General features: G+C 43.3%; 1 protein-coding gene across 3 annotated transcripts in view; it reads right to left on the reverse strand.

Annotated features, from left to right (window-relative positions):
• Window positions 1-18,348, reverse strand: part of MITF (melanocyte inducing transcription factor) — a 284,834-nt gene extending 266,486 nt beyond the window's left edge. Inside the window, exons 1-3 of one of the 3 annotated variants that reach the window (XM_040628571.1) lie at window positions 18,002-18,348; window positions 17,649-17,811; window positions 17,111-17,223 (exon numbers count right to left, since the gene is read on the reverse strand). In XM_040628571.1, the coding sequence (XP_040484505.1) occupies window positions 17,111-17,136 (26 nt within the window). In that variant the 5' untranslated portion in view covers window positions 17,137-17,223; window positions 17,649-17,811; window positions 18,002-18,348. Of the gene's footprint in view, window positions 1-17,110; window positions 17,224-17,648 lie in introns of those variants that run through there. The other 2 variants (XM_040628570.1, XM_040628572.1) reach the window with 2 other exon arrangements.
• Between the last annotated feature and the right edge of the window lie 1,307 nt (window positions 18,349-19,655).

Below are 19,655 nucleotides of genomic sequence, written 5' to 3' on the forward strand. Positions count from 1 at the left end.
GGGGAGGAGGCTGGGAACAGCATCTGTGCTGGGGGGGAACAGAAGCACTGAATCTTGGTCCTGATGTGGCTCCTAAGTATTGTTTGACTTCGAATAAGAACTTGGGTCTTCTGTGCCTTTCATCATTTCTTCTCTACTGTGGGGAAGGGGAAGGAGGCTCCTTCATTGTGAGCTCACACTGTGCTAGACAAACCCCTGCTAATTCTCAAGGATGATCTGTCTTCACAAGCACCCAAGAAGTAATATTTTTTTCTGTCTACAGACAGGAAAGTTAAGACCAAGGGAGAAAAAGGTAGATGCCCAAGGTCCCTCAGCTACCAGTGAAACTACCTAGCTTTGAGTCCAAGCCTTAAAACTCCCCGATCTTGGCTTCCCCATCACACAAGACAAAATGGGGAAAACAACCTCAGCCCAATAATAAAGGGCAACACGGCTTGCAAAACCCTGGCAAGCGAAGGTCCTCGCAAAATAGTCAAAGGCTTGTTGCTGTGCTCAGTAAACCCTGCCCGCCCTTCCTGAGAATTGGGGGTCAGGGAGGCTGGGAGTTGGGTAACTCATGTGCTAAGCTTTGGGCAGCTCCACATTTATCTTGCTCGGCTCTACACACACACACACACACACACACACACACACACACACACACACCCCAGCCATCTGTCTCACCTTTGCAATCCAGTGGAGTGAGCTGCACTAGACGAGGAATTTGCACTTCTCTCCTGTGTCTGTGCCTTGATAGGCCACCAGACACCTCCTGCTGGACCAGACCCTGAACTGGTAGAATTAATTTTATTTGGATGTTTCTCTGTTTTTCTGTTAACTTTCCTTTTTCAAGGGATATTTTTATGAGTCATTTGCTGGCTTTTCTTCTCCTAAGTCATCTGATTTCCATTTAGCTTCTGTTCCAACTTCAAGATGCATTTTCTCTTAGAGCCATTTTAGCTTGGACTTAATTGGTCTGCTACAGGCTCTCACTGCACATTTACGCTTCTGCTGGGTTTATGGGTGCTGGAGTTTTGAGATCCATTTGGCTTGGCCAGGTCCGTAGTTTCTTGCACCCTTTCTTACTCTTTACTCCTTTCCCCACTATTGTTTTGCAATCAACTAACTTTAAACCTTCGTGGCTATTTCACTTGGCTTGGTTTTTCCTTGCTGAGTTTTATTGTTTTCTGAGTGTTTATTTCGCATTCATTTTTCAGTATAATTTGTTTGCTCTACTCCTGCTTTTGGACACGGCTGAGGAGTGATAGCTTTGCAGCCTCATGGTAAGAGGTCCTACAAGTTAAGTGACCACGTGTCCTCAGTTGTCTTGGACAGCCCTGGTTTGGCCTGCTATGCTGGCACCCGTTCCACGTATCCTTTTGAAAATGTCCCGGTTCCAGTGAGGTGATGAATTATATGGCTGTCCTATTCACAAGTGTGTTTGTCCTGCTTCCCTCAGCTGACCAGGGTTGAGTCTACTTGTGTCCTATTGGCCTGGAGGCAGAAGACACCTCCTATCATATGTTATTCCCTGCCGGCTTACCTACAATCTAGAAGGTTCCCTTTCTTTTCTATCAGGGAAAAGCTGTTGATTTACCTTGCATTTAAATTGAAACCTGTGATTGGACATCTATGCAGAACATGTCCTTCAGGAAGGATGGTCACTGACTGCAGGTGGGAAGTGGGAAAAGGTAGAGAGAGGTACAGCATTATACCTATTGATTTATTTAGACTACTGTGATGACATGAATGCTGCAATGTCCTAAAGCTCTGTTTCAATATGTTCCATGAAAATAGGAAATCCCAGGAACACCTGGTGGCTCAGTTGGTTAAGTGTGGGATTCTTGATTTCAGTTCAGGGCATGAATGCAGGGTCGTGAGATGGAGCCCTGTGTTGGGGAGTCCGCTTGGGACTCTTTCCCCCTCCCTCACTGTCTGCCCCTCCCCCTGCTTGTGTGCTCTCTCTCTCTCTCTAAAATAAATAAATCTTTTAAAAAAGAGAGAGAGAGAGAAAGAAAATGGGAAATCCCAGTGTCCCTCCTTCTACTCATGTATTTGAAAAGGCTTTGGATGGTTGACGTGAACTTGCAGCTCCGCTTCACTCGTACCAATGGTCCAATCTCGGACAAATTGCTAAAGCTGGCCTTCTTTGTGTCACTTGTGCAGGTAACAAATATTTGATCTTTCAGAATGCCGTGAGGATTAAATCAGGTAACGTAGACATGGACCTAGAGAGAGGAGCTGGTTGAACAACATTGTGAATGCACTAAATGCCACTTTATTGTAAACTTCAAAATGGCTAATGTTATGTTACGTCCATTCCAACCCAATGTATGTGAAAAGTTCTAGTGCACAGCAGGTGCTCATGGCCCTTCCTCTGTCAGTAAAGGGTCAAGGGGCATCTCTGGTAGTTTTCAGGGGGCCTGATTGTCACAGGGTCAGGCTTGCGTTCCCAGGCTGGGCACTGCGCAGCTCCAGCCGCTGCCTTTGGCGCTGTCGCCTGAGTGGCGCCCCCTGTTGGTGTACGGCACCCTGGCCCTCCGTTCACCAGTTTGGATGGTTTGCATCAGAAGGCGCTGGATGAACTCATTAAAATGACAAATGCACAGGTCCCACTTCTGGAGAAAAATTCAATAATTCTGCCGCGGGGCTCCGGATTTTCACTCTTTGACAACCTCCCTGGGCGCATCCTGCATACGAGCATCATCACCTGAGAACCTTTCATCACCCTGTAATCTCTTCCTTGGAACCATATACTTCAGTGATCCCAGTAACACCTGTCGGCTGGTTCTTCAGCCAGGATGCCCTCTAATGCCTTATATCTGCACAACTAATCCAAGTGCTTCGGACTCACTCAGTCCACACGGGCATTCTCTCCACTTGCTGGGCAAGACTGACCGTTCTCACTTTCCCGACATGGAAACTAAGGCAGCGCATTTCATCCGCGGGGACGCAGCTCTCAAGGGAACCAGAGCTGGATTCCCAACTTCCTCACGTTCACCTACTGAGAACTTTCTTCCTCTGGAAATAAAATCATGCCCATCATTGTTCCCCATTCACCTTTTCTTTTTGTTTCTGCATCTTGGAGATTTTTTTTCCTTATTCATTCTATTCCTCCTTTTTTTTTTTTTTGTCCTTAAAGTGTTGGCTTCTTCCTCAAATATCACTATTATTCTTCTTCTTTGATAATGCTATTTTTCTCACTCTAACAGAGCAGAGGGGGTGGTTATCTGAACAACCGTACAACTTTACAATGGAAGCATATGCAGTTATTAAAAGGAGCGGGAAGGGAAGGGGCTTCTCAACACAGTGAGACATGAGAAAAGCAGGTCACAGAGGAGCGCAAGTGTGTCTGTGCGAACAAAGTTATGAAAGCACATTTATGCAAAAGACACAAAGCCAACTGTTACCTGTGAAGTGCCCTCTGGGTAGGGTGAACAACCATCCCAGTTTGCCCATTCCTGGGAGATAAAACTTTTGGTTTTAAAAATTGGGAAAGTCTCAGGCAAGTGGGGACAGGTCGATCACCTTACCTCTGCGCAGTGATGGGATTGGAGGTGGGTGGGCGAGGAGTGAGAGGTGCAGAACTCTGGTGTCCTGCTCTTTTCCTTAAACTACCCCTGCAAACTCCAGGGAGTCCTGGTAGTTGTACACATTGCTTTGAATGCAACTGCCCTGTGTCACGGCATGGCTTAGATGCTGGGGATCTCACCCAGGGCAATTCCCAACTCGGACCATCCGTTGCCCCATCTGCTAAAACTGGGTCAGTGATAATAACCATCTCTGCAGAAATCAGAGGACTGAATAAATGAATACATTTGGAATGTTTTTCGTGCATAGCAGGTACTCAAAAATGCTAGGTGTTATCCCATATCTACTCTATTTGAATCTTTTCTGAGTGATATTTACTAATAGTGTTATTTAAATCAGAGTTGTGTTGTTGTTTTTTAATTTCAGGGAAATAAGGCTAAAAAAAAAAAAAAGGAAAAGGAAAACCCTCTGATATCCTGGCACCATTCTTTTGTCTACACTGTAACTATATCTGTGTGTGTGATTCTCTATGTATCATCTTCTAAATATTTTCCACAGCTGTTCTTTTTTATTCTGTTATTAAATAAATATGTTTGACTTCAGTCTATCTCCATGCTCAAAATATAAAGCAGAGCCTCTTTTTGTCACACACAGGAATGGGTCCAGTCCTCCACATTCTCCTCATTTGCTTATTTAAACAGTGTTGTTTCCTTCTTTATCCCATGGTATGGGATGTTTGGCCAAAGCAAGCAAATGTCACTTTATTTATCCACCAGCTGGGGCACTCTGTCCTAAAAACTGTTGCTCACCGGAAGTGCTTTGAGCAAGACCCACAATGGAAGACAACTAACTCATTCATGCCTCAGGGTTTGTGTTTCCATTGTTTATCTTTCCATTGTTAGAGAAAGAGCTGTTTGCTTGACCGGAGGTCCTTGGGTTAAGCCTGTTAGCAAGGAAGCCTACTTGAAGATTACAAATGTCTGAGAATTGATAGTCTTGGGTTTCCTCAGAGATTCCTGCCTCCAAATCTCTCAGTTTTCAGTGGAAGGAGGGATTAATTTAGGGAAGTTTAGTTATTTATTCAAGCTAACAAATATCTATTCTTTACAATGGGACTGCCAACAGAACTTCATTTCAGGAGTTTGCTAGCCCTTTATATGTTGTGTTTAAGGCACAACCTATTACAAACATACTTGTGCTCTTAAAAAACAAGTTTCTCTCTCTCTCTCTCTCTCTCTCTCTCTCTCTTTTTTTTTTTTTTGGCTGACACCAATACCACCTGTGCAAATTTCACCAATTTTCTTTTCTTTTCTTTTCTTTTCTTTTCTTTTCTTTTCTTTTCTTTTTTTCTTTTCTTTTCATTAACTTATTCGTAACTGCTGTTAGCAGAGGGCAATAGAGCTGAATGGCTGAGAATCAGACTCTGGCCACTGACTGCCTGAAATCATCCCTTGGCCTGACATCAGGCAAGTTCCATCACCATTCTGTTGTGTGGTTGCCTCATTTGTAACAACAGTGATTGTTTATCTTTCAGGGGCTTTATGAGTCATAAATGATGTAATAAACATAAATGGCTTAAAACTTGGCCAGGCATAGAGTGAACATGAAAGCACTAGCTTCCGCTGTGCATGTACAAGTATTTACCCCACAGGGAGAGGGGATTTGAAGCTCTCTGCAGCAGTGGTAGGCAACCGGGTAGCCATCAGTGTTTAAGGTGACCCAGCTCTCTTACTCCCTTCTTGTGGTAAGGACCTCATTCTTTCTGGGGACTGCCTCTGGTGGACCTGCCCACTCCAGCACCCTGGGCACTAGGGAGTTCGCTGGCCCATGAGTGGCCAATCAAGTCCTTCCCTTGGATTTGAGAAATAGAGGCCTCGATAGTGATGATGACAGGAATGATTACAACGGCCAGTCCTAAAGAGCACTTGCTACGTGCCAGACCCAGTTCTAAACCCTTCCCATATATTAACTCATTTAACCCTCATGACAACCCAAGGAGGTGAGTACTGTGGTCATTCCCATTTTGCAGATGAGGAACTGAAGTTTGAAGAGATTTAGTAGCTTGTTCAAGGTCACGGAGCTGATAAAGTAAGTGTGCTAGGAGATCTTTCTTCTTTTTTTTTTTAAAGATATTTTATTTATTTTTGTGACAGAGAGACAGCCAGGGAGAGAGGGAACACAGTAGGGGGAGTGGGAGAGGAAGAAGCAGGCTCACAGCGGAGGAGCCCGATGTGGGACTCGATCCCGGTAAGCCGGGATCACGCCCTGAGCTGAAGGCAGACGCTTTAACGACTGCGCTACCCAGGCGCCCCAGGAGATCTTTCTTCTTAACCACTGTCCAATACCGCCTGGCCAGTTTAAGAGACCTCCTCTTTCGCCTGGATTCCCTCAGCTGATGATGGATGCCTGGATCTCTGTGAGAGGCTACGTGCTGCCTTCTCCTTCTGCCACACAGTGGAAGGCCACCTGTGCAGCAGGCCAACATTCAGAAGACAGCAAAGGCGAGAGAATGAGGGAAGGAGGAAAAGAGAGAGAAAGGAGAAAGGAAAAGAGAGACTGTATCTTGATGACAATGTCTGAGTTCTCTGCCCTTGGGCTTCCCTGTTCTGTGATATAATGAATTCTCTTCCCCACAATTCCCCTTTTTAAAACCAATTTGATTTGACTCAGTCCCTTGCAAACAAAAGGATCTTGACTTATTTAGGTAACAAAATGGGTTTTGCTTGATTTTCCATTGTGGAAAAATACATATAACATAAAATTAACCACTGGTAACATTTAATACACTCACAGTGTTGTGCAACCATCACACTATTTAGTTCCAGAACATTTTCATATGGAGTGCCAAAAGGAAACTCTGTATTCACTAAACAATAAATTCCCATTCCTCCCTTCCCCCAGCCTCCGGCAACCAGGAATCTGCTTTATCTCTATGGATTTGCCTATTCTGGGTATTTTGTATAAATGGAATCACATAATATGTGGTCTTTGTAGTTGGCTTTTCCATTTAGCATGGTGTTTTCAAGACACGGTAGGGCTCGTATTACTACTTCATTCCTTTTTATGCCTGAATAATATTCCATTGCATGGACGTACCACATTGTGTTTATCCACACATCCGTTGATGCACGATTGGCTTGTTTCCACCTTTTGGCTCTCAGGAAGAGTGCTATGAACATTCGTGTACAAGTTTTTGTCTGAACATCTGTGTTCAGTTCTCTTGGGTCTGTACCCAGGGTGAATTACTGGATTATATGGTAATTCTATGTTTAACTTTTTGAAGAACTGTCAAACTGTTTTCCACAGTGCCTGAACATTCCCACCAGCAATGTGGAAACATGGTTATTATTTAAATGTACAGGCAAATGATGAAATACACAATTCCACAATTATTGGTCTTACCTAAAAGCTTTGGGGGACCTCACAGTGCACACACATATGCACGATGCCATGTTTAATGTTTAAACATCTTCCTTCTACAAAGCTCTCACCCGACTTTGCAGGTTAAAAGAGGAATAAGACATTTTCAGTCCTCAAAAGATTCGTGATAAAATAGAGGTTGTAATTAAATTTCAGGTCAAGAATTGGTATAGATAGGCCATTTCTTATGATAAACTTAATACATAAGCAGTTATAAAAGGTAATTTGTGATTTTAAGACTTCAGTGGAACGCTGTTTTCATATAATCTTATAGCCTAGTACATATACTTAATTGAGACCCCATTCAACCAGCCAATAAGTATTTTTGATGGGAGAGGTGCCCCAAATATATGCTAGGTATACTGCAAAGTGCTAAGAACACAGACCCTGTTGCACTTAGCCAGTCTAGTACGAATGTGGAGTGATAGCCCCAGCCTCTGAGAATATTCACCGAGTGTCTAATGGAAAGGAAATATGCCGAGATGTTCAGTGTCTTTCTCCAGTTATTGGATGACAGGTCATTTTTAGCATTCTCTTCTTTTGACTCTCATTTCTAAGTTTTCCTAAAATGAGCACGTGTTGCTTTACCAGACTCTTACAAGTCTTTTCTCTTAATCAAACTAGAGAGAGCAAAAATCAAAATAATTTGTGGTATGGCTAAATAGACTTTTTTAATATCATGAAGATGATCTTTCACAAGTAAGGGTGAAGGTTTTAAGTTATTTTGACTTGTTTGGGTCAGCCTAAATCTAACTGCTATGCTGTTTTTGGTAACATTGAAAGGTCCTTGAAAGTGTCTCCTAGCTATGGCATTGATGTGTCTTAATTTCTAACATTGGTTTTTATTGCCCCCATATATTCATGATTTGAAGTCTTCTAATTCTTAGGAGAGTATTGCTCTAAAGAATATGGTGACTCCAATTAAAACTGTTGGAATAAGTTAAACAGTGTAGACCAAGGTTTCGTTAAAATAAACACCATTAATGAAAAACTTGCTTTGGGAAGTGTACGTTTTATGTAGTTTCTCAGACTTCTATTCCTTGAGGGGGAAAAGCAATTAAGAAGTTAAAGTAGTTTCGGGGCCCTTACTGTAGGATAAGTGTATTTGAATGTATATGCTTTCTTCACATACCCAGCTGCTATTTATCGAGGAACTCCTGTGTGCCAGGCACCTTACATTGGTTAATTCATGGCAACCCTCGTAATAATGCAACAAGCCAGGATTTAATTCCCCCACTTCGTAGATGAGAAATGGACGTCTTCACAACGTGTTAATTCTCTAAGGTTAATCAGCTGGTACAGGAAGTGAGATTTGAAGTCAGGTCTTTTGGATTCCCAAGCTGATGCTTTTCTTTCTTTCTTTTTTTTTTTTTAAGATCTATTTATTTATTTGCGAGAGAGCACAAGTGGATGGGGCAGAAGGCAAGGGAGAGAGAATCCCAAGCAGAGTCGGAGCCCAACACAGGGCTCAATCCCACAACCGTGAGACCATGACCTGACCCGAAACCAAGAGTCAGTCACTCAACCAGCTTTGCCACTTGAGTGCCCGCCAAGCCAATGCTTTTTCTACATGAAAATGGAGTAATGAGCAAGAAAATATATTTTAAAGTAGATCAGGATTTCTTGTTCAGAAACAAGCCAATAGCGGTATCGACATTTGGGACCAGATAATTCTCTTTTGTGAGGGCTTTCCTGTGCATGTAGGACTTCTAGAGACATCTCTAGGCTCCACCTTCTAGATGCTAGTATCATCCCCCAGTTATGACAACCAAAAATGTTTCCAGACATTGCCAAACTCCCCTGGAGGAGAGAATCATCCCTGGTTAAGAACCATGTGCTCAATCATACACCCCATTATTCAGAGGGAAAATGATCCGTTTTGAGTTTTCATAAAGACAGACGGACTGTAAAGGAATTTTGCAAACAAAGCCTGCTCAAAGGAGTCCATGATTATGTCGACACGAAACAAGTAGACGCAGATATTGGAGATTTGACAGTAATTGGTGTGGTGCAGACAGCTCAGGCAGGTAGTTTAGACTCCAGAGCGGCCTCCTGCCAAACTTGCCCTTCACTCACTGCCCTGCCTCTGGGATATTAGCACTAACGAATAAGGGTGATGTCATATTTACACAAGGAGCGAAGACTTTTCATTACAACGTAAAAGATAGCCTGCTCCCTCAAAAACATTAAATCAAGCGAGATAGAAACCCAGAAACACAGTCCGGCAGTTAACAACTCTTTAGAAACGCCGGCTCCGTGATGGTCATTGTTCTAAACCCTGGGGACACCACAGGCAGAAAAGAGACAATAGACTCCTTCACAGAGTTTGAAGTCTAGTAAGGAAGACAGGCATTAGCAAGAAATTACACACGGGATTAATTCAATAATTACACATAGGCATGGAGCTGCAAAAGATTCATCCCTGTGATGCTTTTTGATGCCAGGTCAAAAAGCACATGATCCTGTTTATGCTGTTAACAAGCTACCATCCCTAAGCTCCCAATCCACTTCTCTACAGTCTGTCTTCTGGTCAGGCACCAACTACATTTCCCAGAAGCCTTTGCCCCGTGGTTTCCTGTTAAATTCTGTTCACAGAAAGAAGAGAGGGAACTTAGAAAGCAGGAGGAAGTGAGAAGCAAATAAGAGGTCCTGGAGGAGGGACTTCTGTCTCCCTGTTTGCTCAAAGTCCCTGTCAACGCTGCCCCAGCAGTACCCTTCGGCCCAGAGCGGCAGCCCGTTCCAGCCTCCAGTACCTTCTGATATTCCCAGGACCAGCCTCGTGCCCTCCAGAGCAGCCAAGAGTAGCCGGGTTGGGCCCCTTCGCAGAGCTCTCCAGAGCTCCTCCCACACTGTTTTATTCTTTAAACCCTCCAACATCTGTACACTCCTTCCCTCTACTCAACCTCCCCTGTTAAAACACCTCAGGTGTTGTCTCTTTTCCTGACTGAACACTGCCTAACACGTGAGTTGGAGTAAAACTTCAGCCACAAAGTAGAAACACAGCCATGCTTCCTGTTGACCAAGGCGAGGACAAGACCCTGTGAGGAGTCTTCCCTGTTTAGGAGGGTGACTTCAGAAGACAGAATCAGTGGAAAATAGCAACACATGTCTGAGGACAGGGAAGTGAACAAGACCAAGTCCCTGCCGCCCAAAGAACTCATGATCTAGTGGGAGGAGCTAGACAGTAAATGGGTAAGTCACCCATAAGTCACACAGTTTGGCAGAGCATATTGGTTTCCTAGGGCTATTGTGACAAAGTACCACAGGCTGGGTGGCTTACAACAGCAGAAATGTGTTCTATCACAGTTCTGGAGACCAGAAGTCCAAAATCATGGCCATGTTTCCTGCGAAGGATCTGGGGGGGAGGGTCCTTCCTTGCCTCTTCCAGCTCCTGGTGGTGCCAGGCGTTCCTCAGCTGGTGGTCGCGTAACTGCCATCTCTACCCCCATCTTCACATCGCCTTATCCTCTCTGTGTGTCTCCTCTTGCGAGAACACTCGCCATTGGACTCAGAACCCACCTGGACCATCAGGATGACTGCATCTCAAGACTCTTACCTTAATTATATTTATAGAACGCTTTCTCTGGGGCACCCGGGGGGCTCAGTCGGGTAAGCATCCAACTCTTGGTATCGGCTCAGGTCTTGATCTCAGGCTCCTGCCCCAAGCTCCCAGACGCTGCTTCCTCTTTTGGCTTCAGGGCCACCCCTGACCGTCCGGGAGCCCGCTCAGCCAGCGGTGAAGCACAGACCGAAGTGGGAGGAGTCAGCAGTCCTGGAGTCTCGAGCCGGTGGATACACATCCCTCATCATTCAAGTGGACGTTCCGGCAGGTACGTATACACCTCTGCGTCTTCCCACAGGAACGTAAGCCCTGAGAGAGCACGCACTTTTTCTGATTCCGCATCCCCAATTTTTCTCCACTGACTGACTCTTGTGGGCATTGGTTATTTCGATGGCACTTCATAACTCAAGGGTTCAAATACCCATTTTATGAGAAATCATCTCAATTCTATCTAACCTTGGCTATTCTTCAATATTTGAAAAGGGCTATCTACTACACTTTATTCTGGAAAAATAAATTAGAATTGCAAGGTAAGTTGTCAGTGATTATACCTTGTCCCAATCTTTATCAAAACAATCCAGGAAAAAGTAGAAAAAGAATGCTATTTCTATTAAATTAGTTTCCTTTACATATAAAATCCAAAGGTTAATTTTAAAAATTCCCATTTTCCAGATGACGAATTGGAGTCCTGGACAGTTTATTAAATCCTCAACATCATACCCCAAGATCATCTCCAAGAAGTGAAATTTAAAATCACTCCTTTCTGATTCCCAAATCATTGCCCTTTTCACTCTGTTACATTGGCTTTCCCTGAGTCATGAAACAGAGCTTCCGACAACACTGACCATCCAGTAAAACCACGGATTTATTCACTGGGGGCTGAATTCCTTTCCTTAAAGTCTATTTTTCCTAGATTAAATAGTGGATGGAAGCTCATGTTTATTAAGCGGCTCCCTCAGCATTATTCGGTTTCCTCATAATCACCTAAAAAAGATGGAAGCCCTTAATTTGACATAGAAGCACTTTCTTTGTGCTGATGATCTGGGATGGCTGGTAAATAAAAACTGACCTCATCAAAGATCACCGCTCAGTTGCCTCGGGTCAAATCAGACCGAGTTCTGATCATGGCAGTAGTATCATCAAGCCACTTACAGGAGGCCAGATCAGGAGATTGCGGGCAGCCGTTCTGTGATTCCAAGTAAGTTCACTCATCTGAATTACATTTGCTCATATTCTCCGTCACGGTTTTGATCCCGATTCTGATCTCCTCATCCAAAGTTAACATTCACACACACCAGGCACTCTGCCCGTGATTTTGACCATCATCCCCACAACAATCTGGTAAAGATGTACTATTCAAATCCTCATTTAGCGGCGCCTGGTGGCTCAGTCCGTTAAGCAACTGCTTCAGCTCAGGTCGTGACCCCAGGGTCCTGGGATCGAGTCCCTCCTTGACCTAGGGCTCCCTGCTCAGCGGGGAGTCTGCTTCTCCCTCCCCTTCTGCCCCTCCCCCGTCTCGTGCTCTTCCCTCTCTCCCTCTCTCAAATAAATACATAAAACCTTAAAAGTACGTAAGTAAATGAATAAACAAATAAATCCTCATTTAATGGCAGAACCAGGGGAAGTCTTTTTTTTAATAATAATTTTTTATTATAGTATGTTAGTCACCATACAGAATATCCTTAGTTTTTGATGTAATGTTCCATGATTCATTATTTGCGTATAACCAGGGGAAGTCTTAACTGTTCAGAGATGGGGAGAATCACAGGCCACTCGGACAATCTGATGAAAGTTTAAGGATGTTTTGGAAACAAAAATGCATGTAATCACGAGACACACGCACACACATGCAACACATGTATTTTCAGGGGGTGTTCACGGAACCCTGTAAGTCTCAATATGAAGTTACATATGCATTTAGGTTAAGAAATCCTGAGAAGCAGGGCGCCTGGATGGCACAGTCACTAAGCATCTGCCTTCGGCTCAGGGCATGATCCCAGGGTCCTGGGATCGAGCCCCACATCGATGTCCCTGCTCAGCAGGAAGCCTGCTTCACCCTCTCCACTCCCCCTGCTTGTGTTCCCTCTCTCGCTGTCAAATAAATAAATAAATAAATAAATAAATAAATAAAATCTTAAAAAAAAAAAGAAAAGAAAAGAAAAAGAAATCCTGAGCAGGGTACTCAGGCTCAGAGAGAGCCCCCAGCAGCTGTAACTTGCACGACGTGCCCTAATGATTAAGGGGCTAAAGTATGTTGGGACTCACAACTCTTTAACCCAGAGACTGCTTCAAAGCCAACACCATGTCGTTTCCTGAGAAATGACATTCAATTCAAGCTCAAGCACATTTAGATTGGACTAGAAAGCATGCCAGTGTCAAGAACGCAGAATATTAACTTGAAGGCAAAACATCACAACAGTTAATAAACCCCATTACCCTTGTGGAAAGTGCACTTGCCTTCTGACTCAGGAAAGATCTGGCAGTGGGAGCCGTTTGGCTGGGGCATGTCCCACAGCGGGACAGTCCGCTTGCATCGAGCATGTCCTGGCTTTACCTGGCCAGACTGTGGACGCTGGCCAGGAACAGCCAGCTCCCGTGGCCCAGATCCACTCCGTTCCCCACGACCTGAGCATCAGCTAAGTGCCGAGCTGCTGCAGTAGACACAGAAGAGAACACGCTCAAGACTACAGTTGCCAATGGGCTCCGAATTAGGCTGAGCAAAGATGAGTCTGTTATTTTAGACTTGTCAGTTTTTATTACCTCCACATGAAATGAAGAGGGTGCCCTGTGATGGGCACTTGACCAAGTAAATTAAACCAATTTAGCTCTAATCTAGTAAGCTGCAGAGAGGCAAGGGCTCTGAGCTCTTTAATTTGCTGATTTAGCCCCATGAAAAAGCTTAAACAGTAATGATCATCATTTTTTTAATGAGAAATGTTTTTAAAATCTGAGATGGGCATTTCTTCACCATTATGAAGAAACCATCACTCAGTCGTTTTGATAGCTTGAAATTTTATTTATACCACATTAAAATTCAAGCGTAACTCTAATTTGGATCTCAGGTTTTATAGGAATTTGAATAACAGAGGAATCTGGAACTCTGAATTATATTTTTGTGGAGAGTTAAGTCCAAAGTTGCACTTTGGAAATCTACCACCAGATGGCAGTGTCTGACAAAGAGTTTTAATAGTCCCTTTCACACTCCCTCCCTCCCTCCCATCTCACTAAAAGTTTTTTTCAAAAGCCATGGCAAATAGTTGTAAAAATATAGGCGATACTCAAGCCTTACAGGTGCGTACCACAACTGAAACTAATTGCTTTAATCCTTTGGAAAATTAAAATAATTATTTTAAATCCTTTCTCTAAATATCCTAAATAATGGGTTCAATTTATTTCAATAAATCAAAATCATAATTTGAGATTAATTTATGGTAATACAAGTAAATTTAACTCAATGAGAATTATTTTGTAAATACTGATTTAATGGGGGGTCTTCCATAATTTCTTTTTTACCTTACGAATTTCCTATAACAATGTCATTAGATTTTGCTGTTTTTTTTTTTTTTTCAATTCAATTTGCCATTCATGTGTGCCAGGCACTAAATTACAATCAATCTGCCAGACATCTCCCCTTCCTGTGGGCACCAAGAAATAATAAACAGAGAGATAATAATCAAGGGTTAGGAGGAAGGAATTTGGAATTTCGAGTCTGCCAGTTCTGGTTAGAATCGCAGTTTTAATTAACCTGAAAATGACATTTTACTATTACTCCTTTTTCTTTTTTCATACTACTCTCTGTATGTATGCCCATTTTAAACTCTATCTCAGGAACTGTGCTCTGAGTTTATAGAACACACACACACACAGACACACGTTTATTCAATAAATAAGCCAGGTGCTATGCTAGGAATTGAGGATGCAGTGGTAAATAAACCAGACAAATTGTTTCCTTCCAAGAAGCCTGCATTCTGGTGAGCAGAGGCAAACAACCAACTTGTATACAAATAATGAGTTTCAGAAGCAATCACTAGTACAAAGCAAATTAAGCCGGGTAAGGAAATGCACAGGGGCAAATGAAAGTGGTCTGGCAGAATTTCTTAGAGTTGTTGACTTTTGAGTCCTGAATGATGAGAAGGAGAAACTGGTGATATGATCTAGGGCAAGAACATTCCCTGCTGGGGGCCAGTGAATGCAAGGGCACGGAGGCTGGAAAGAGCTGGGTGTAAGTGAGCCATTGTAATCAGGCCTGGGTGATTCAGCAAGCTGAGTGGGAGAGAGGGTCCCAGGCTAGATCAAGTAGCCCCGGAGACCAAGGTCAAGGAATTTGAATCTAATTCTAAGTGGGTGAAGAGTCCTTGAAGGTCTAAAGCAGGGACGTGCTACTCTTTTACAAGATTTCTCCATGAGGTACCATTATCCCCATTTCATAGTCGAAGAAGTTGAGGTTTAGCATGATTAAATAACTTGCTAAAGATCACCCAGCTAGGAAGGAATGACCTAGCGTGACCAAGAGCTCCATTCATGTATGCAACAAGCATTTACTAAAAGTCTACTAGGAGGTTACTATGAGGTCTGGGCTAATAGTTGTACAGATACTAAGAGATGCTGTCCATAACTTTTAGTTTTAAAAATCTAATTGAAGAATGAAGGAGATTCAGAAAGAGGGCACAATTTGATTAAAAACTGTATATATATCAGTTGATATAAATGACAAAGAAACAATAGGTTTAGCCAGGATGCGGCCATCAGTTAATCAGGTTTGGGCTCTGCCAGAGAAAACGAAGGCCCATTCAGGACTTTAGAAATGTACTCTGTTGTACACACTCGAAGGAAATCCCCAGTGGTAGAGCCTTGTGTATTCCCCTCTCCCTGAGCAAGTCAGCATCAGTGATTTTCTTCTAACCAATAGAATACGGTAAAGGTGATAAGATGTCACTTCCGTGATTACATTTCATTGTATAAGAGTCTATCTCTGGCCTGGAAGGAGCAGCTGTCATGATTTCGACAGCTGCAAAAAAATTAATCCTGCCAACAGTATGAATCATCTTCAGAGTGAATTCTTCCCCAGTTGGGCCTCAATGAGACCTCTGCCCCAGCCAACCGCTGGCTTGCACTAAAGCAGAGAAACCAGTGAAGCTATGTCCTCAGTTTTGACACACAGAAAGGCTGAGATAAGAGTATGTTGTCCAAGGGCCCTTGTGTGGCTCAGTCAGTTAAGCGTACGAGTCTTGATTTTGGTTCAGGTCATGATCTTAGTGTTGTGGGATCGAGTCCCACATCAGGCTCCAAGCTCAGCATGGGGTCTGCTTGAGATTCTCTCTCCCTCTCTCTCTGTCCATCTGCATGCTCTCTCTTTCTCTGTCTCTCACTCTCTAAATAAATAAAATCTTTTTTTTTTTTTTTAGTATGTTGTTTTAAGCCACTTAAATTGTGGTAATCTATTACAGAGCATAGAAAACTAATACATGAACCAATGTTCAGGAAATGTCCTAGGGTTCTTGGCAGTTTCAACCCAGACTTGTATGTGTCTCTTATGGCTTGAATATGACCACACAATTCTCAGGTAGAAAGGCCTGGGTGTCACCTAACAAAGAGAAAATTCACATGTATTCTAGGGAGGAGAGAGGCACCATTGGAAAAGATTTTCCAAAAATAAATATGGAAGCAAATGAACCAAAAGCTTTTCTGCTTAAGCCTGAGGTCACCAGGACTTCAAATAACACGAGCCCTTTTTTTTCCAGTGTTATGCAATGGAAATTGTTGTTCAAAGTATAGAAAAACAAAGTATGCTGGGTAGAGCCCTAGTCCCCAAAGTCCTGAGTAAAGAGAGAATGGCAAAAATGCATCACATTATACCTTTGTTGGCGATTTCCAGTGCAGATTAGCATATTAAAGGCCTGCACAAAATATACCTCATTACATTTGTTTAATCGAAAATTTCAAATGTGGGACGCCTGGGTGGTTCAGTGGATTAAGCATCCGCCTTCGGCTCAGGTCATGTTCCCAGGGTCCTGGGATGGAGTCCCGAATCAGGTTCCTTGCTCAACGGGGATCCTGCTTCTCCCTCTGCCTGCCGCTCCCCCTACTTGTGTGCCCTCTCTCTCTGACAAATAAATAATAAAATCTTAAAAAAAAAAAAAAAAAAAAAGAGAGAGAATTTCAAATGTGAGACATCTCCACACCCTCTTTACTATGAGTATGGCCTGCTTGCCTGCACATAGAAATGTAGGGAACGAGAGCAAGAGAAGGGGTTCCATAATATTGAATTAGAAACAAACATCCCCCTAAACTGAATGATATGTATACTATGAAATGTGTTGGAATTTCTTTCCTCAAAAAACCAAATAACTGAGTCATGGTCTACTTAGGATGGTGAGAATAAGTTGACATAAGGTAGTTTTGGCTCCACAGAGAACTGCTTTTTTCTTTATCAAACACCACCACAAAGCTTACTATGTCCTAGCTGCTCTTCAAAATGCTTTACGAACATTAAACCTCTAAAATGGCTACTGTTATTTTCCCCATTTTATTGATCAAAGACCAGCAACAACACAATAAGTACATATGCAACTTTCCCATGGTTACATAGCCGGAAATGGGCAGCACTGGGATTCGAACCTGTGTAGTGCAGGTAGAAAATCCATCCGTGAAACTCCTTTCTGAGGCTGCCTCTGGCTTTTATGGAGACATTAAGATGATGCCGTTCTGTAGAAAGTGCCAACTTCCAGGAGCTGTGAAAGAATATAGTGAAAAAAAATCAGAATGAAATTCTGTGTGATTTTTTTTATTTAAAATATTTTAATTTTATTTAAAAATAAGATATATGTAATATATATGTGTGTGTGCAAATATATTTATACCATATATATATATATCAGCAGGAAGCCTGCCTCTCCCTCTCCCTTTGCTGTTCCCCCTGCTTGTGCTCTCTCTCTCTCTCTCCGTCAAATAAATAAATAAAAATCTTTAAGAAAAAACTTGCTACAAAAAAGAATGTAAAATATCTCTTTAATATTTTTATGTTGATTACAGAAATGATAATATTTTGGATAAACTGGGTTGAATAATATATTATTAAAATTAGTTTCACCCGGTTTTTCTGGGTTCAATAACATATAATCATATGTGAGTCACATATTACTGATATGAAGTTCACCTTGTTTCCTTTTACTTTGCTTAGCGTGGCAGCGAGAACATTCACAATGACGTACGCAGCTCCCACTGTCTTTCTGTTGGGTGGCCAGCGCGTTGCTTTCTGCACTGGCGGACTCGCTCATGAACATCCACGGCACATTCAGGGCTGGGTCTTCCTCTCGGGTCTTGCTCGGCAGTAAAAAAGAACGTGGAGAGAATCAGCCCTCTTTCCCGGTTTGAAATCTGCCTGCCCTACCTTTGCAGGGCTTGACCTTGAGGCATATGTAGCTAATGCGTGAGAACACTCTGGACCTGGAACCTTCCGAAAGGTCTAACAAACTTATGGAAATCTTTGTGTTATCTTGAGGTCCTAACCTGAGGCCCCGTCACACCAGAATCAGTCCTTCCAGCTCAATATCTCTGCCAGACCAGCCAATACTTAGAGTGAGGTGCGCAGTGTTCGCTTGGGCTTGGCTCGCAGTATCTGGGGTCCTGCTGCGTCTTTCTGGCTAATGCCCAGCACTACAAGTGGAGGAAGGCTGTGTCACGGCGAGGGGAAGTCCAACGCTGGATACCCTGCCCGAGGGCATTATCAGGATTTATATTTTCCTGCAATTCACACCATTTCCTCTCCACACCCAACGAACTTCCTCCAGTGCCAACGGGGCGGGTGACGGCCAACCTCACGTCCTTCCTGCAGCGTGTCCTCGCTACCCAGGAGCCAGAGGCAGCTAGCCCCGATGCTTGCTGTGAAGCCAGCTCTGGGGAGCAGACAGAAAGTTCCGGGAATGCTACAGCTTGATTAGCATCCCGCCCAGCCAAGTCGGTCACCGTCTCCGACAGAATACCGATACGCACTTGGCGCGGAGAGCCCTCACGAAGGCTCACCAGTGGTTTCCAGGCAGGGGCTGGTAGCAGAATTTCTCCTACTTCCCGATGAATTGGGAAAGAAAAACACCACAGGATGAATTTTTCGTAAATCAAAATGTGATCCGTTGAAAACATAGTCCTTTATCCCTTTATTTGAAATGCTAAGATGTCCTTACTTTTAGGAAATGATGGTCATAATAAGTAGCATCTATGTGTGTTTAATGTGTTCACTTGACAGCCTCGTGCCAGCCCTCAGACGTGGGAAATGCCGTAACTGGTCCAAGCATGCAAATGTCTGGGAAGCAGGGATCCAGGCTGATGTTGGTGGGCGGCTTCCAGAACTTAAGGGAATAAGGGTTCTAGAGGTTTTCTATATCAAGGACAAGCCCTTAGATTTCCTTAACAATATTATCAAATACATGCAAATAGAACTTGCCCTTCCCCTCCCCCCAGTCTTTCCCACAGGACGGCTAAAGCAGTGCCCGGGACAGAAAGGTTCTCGGTAAATGCGTACAGACCAGGGTAAGGCAGTAAGAATACCTGGTGATGTTTACAACTCTGTTTGATGGGTTGACTTTCCGCCGATTTTATTTACAATTTAACACGGATCCCAGAAAAGGGAGCTTTAGTGCAGAGAAGTATAACAATGCTGTGGCGCCTGGGTGGCTCTGCTGGTTAGGCGTCTGCCTTTGGCTCAGGTCATGATCTCAAGTCATGATCTCAGGTCATGATCTCAGGTCTGGGGGTCAAGCCCGGCATCACGTTCTCTGCTCAGCAGCGAGTCTGCTTCTCCTGCTCCTTCTGTGATCTCTCTTGCTTTTGCTCTCTCTCAAATACATAAGTAAATAAATCTTAAAGAAAAGAAGTATAACAATACCTTTTACATGTAACTTTTGAATTCCTGTACTGAAATGTGTGTGATAACCAAATGTAGATACAAAATGTAGAAATAGGGACTCCTTGAGGAATTTTCAGTCTGTTTTTAACTCTTTACTGACTCTGATGAGAAACCGACCAAGTAGTTTTTGAGTGCCTCAAAAGCAAACATATTTCTGTGGGCTCTGGGACGGAACTGGATGAGAGGTCATCCTCATGAAGCTTATTGCCTCTATGCGGAGGGTGAATACTAACCAGGTGAAATATAAGTTTTAAAGTGGAA

The sequence above is a fragment of the Ursus maritimus genome, unplaced genomic scaffold (assembly GCF_017311325.1).
Source record: "Ursus maritimus isolate PB19 unplaced genomic scaffold, ASM1731132v1 scaffold_14, whole genome shotgun sequence".
In the NCBI taxonomy this organism is placed as follows: Eukaryota; Metazoa; Chordata; class Mammalia; order Carnivora; family Ursidae; genus Ursus; species Ursus maritimus.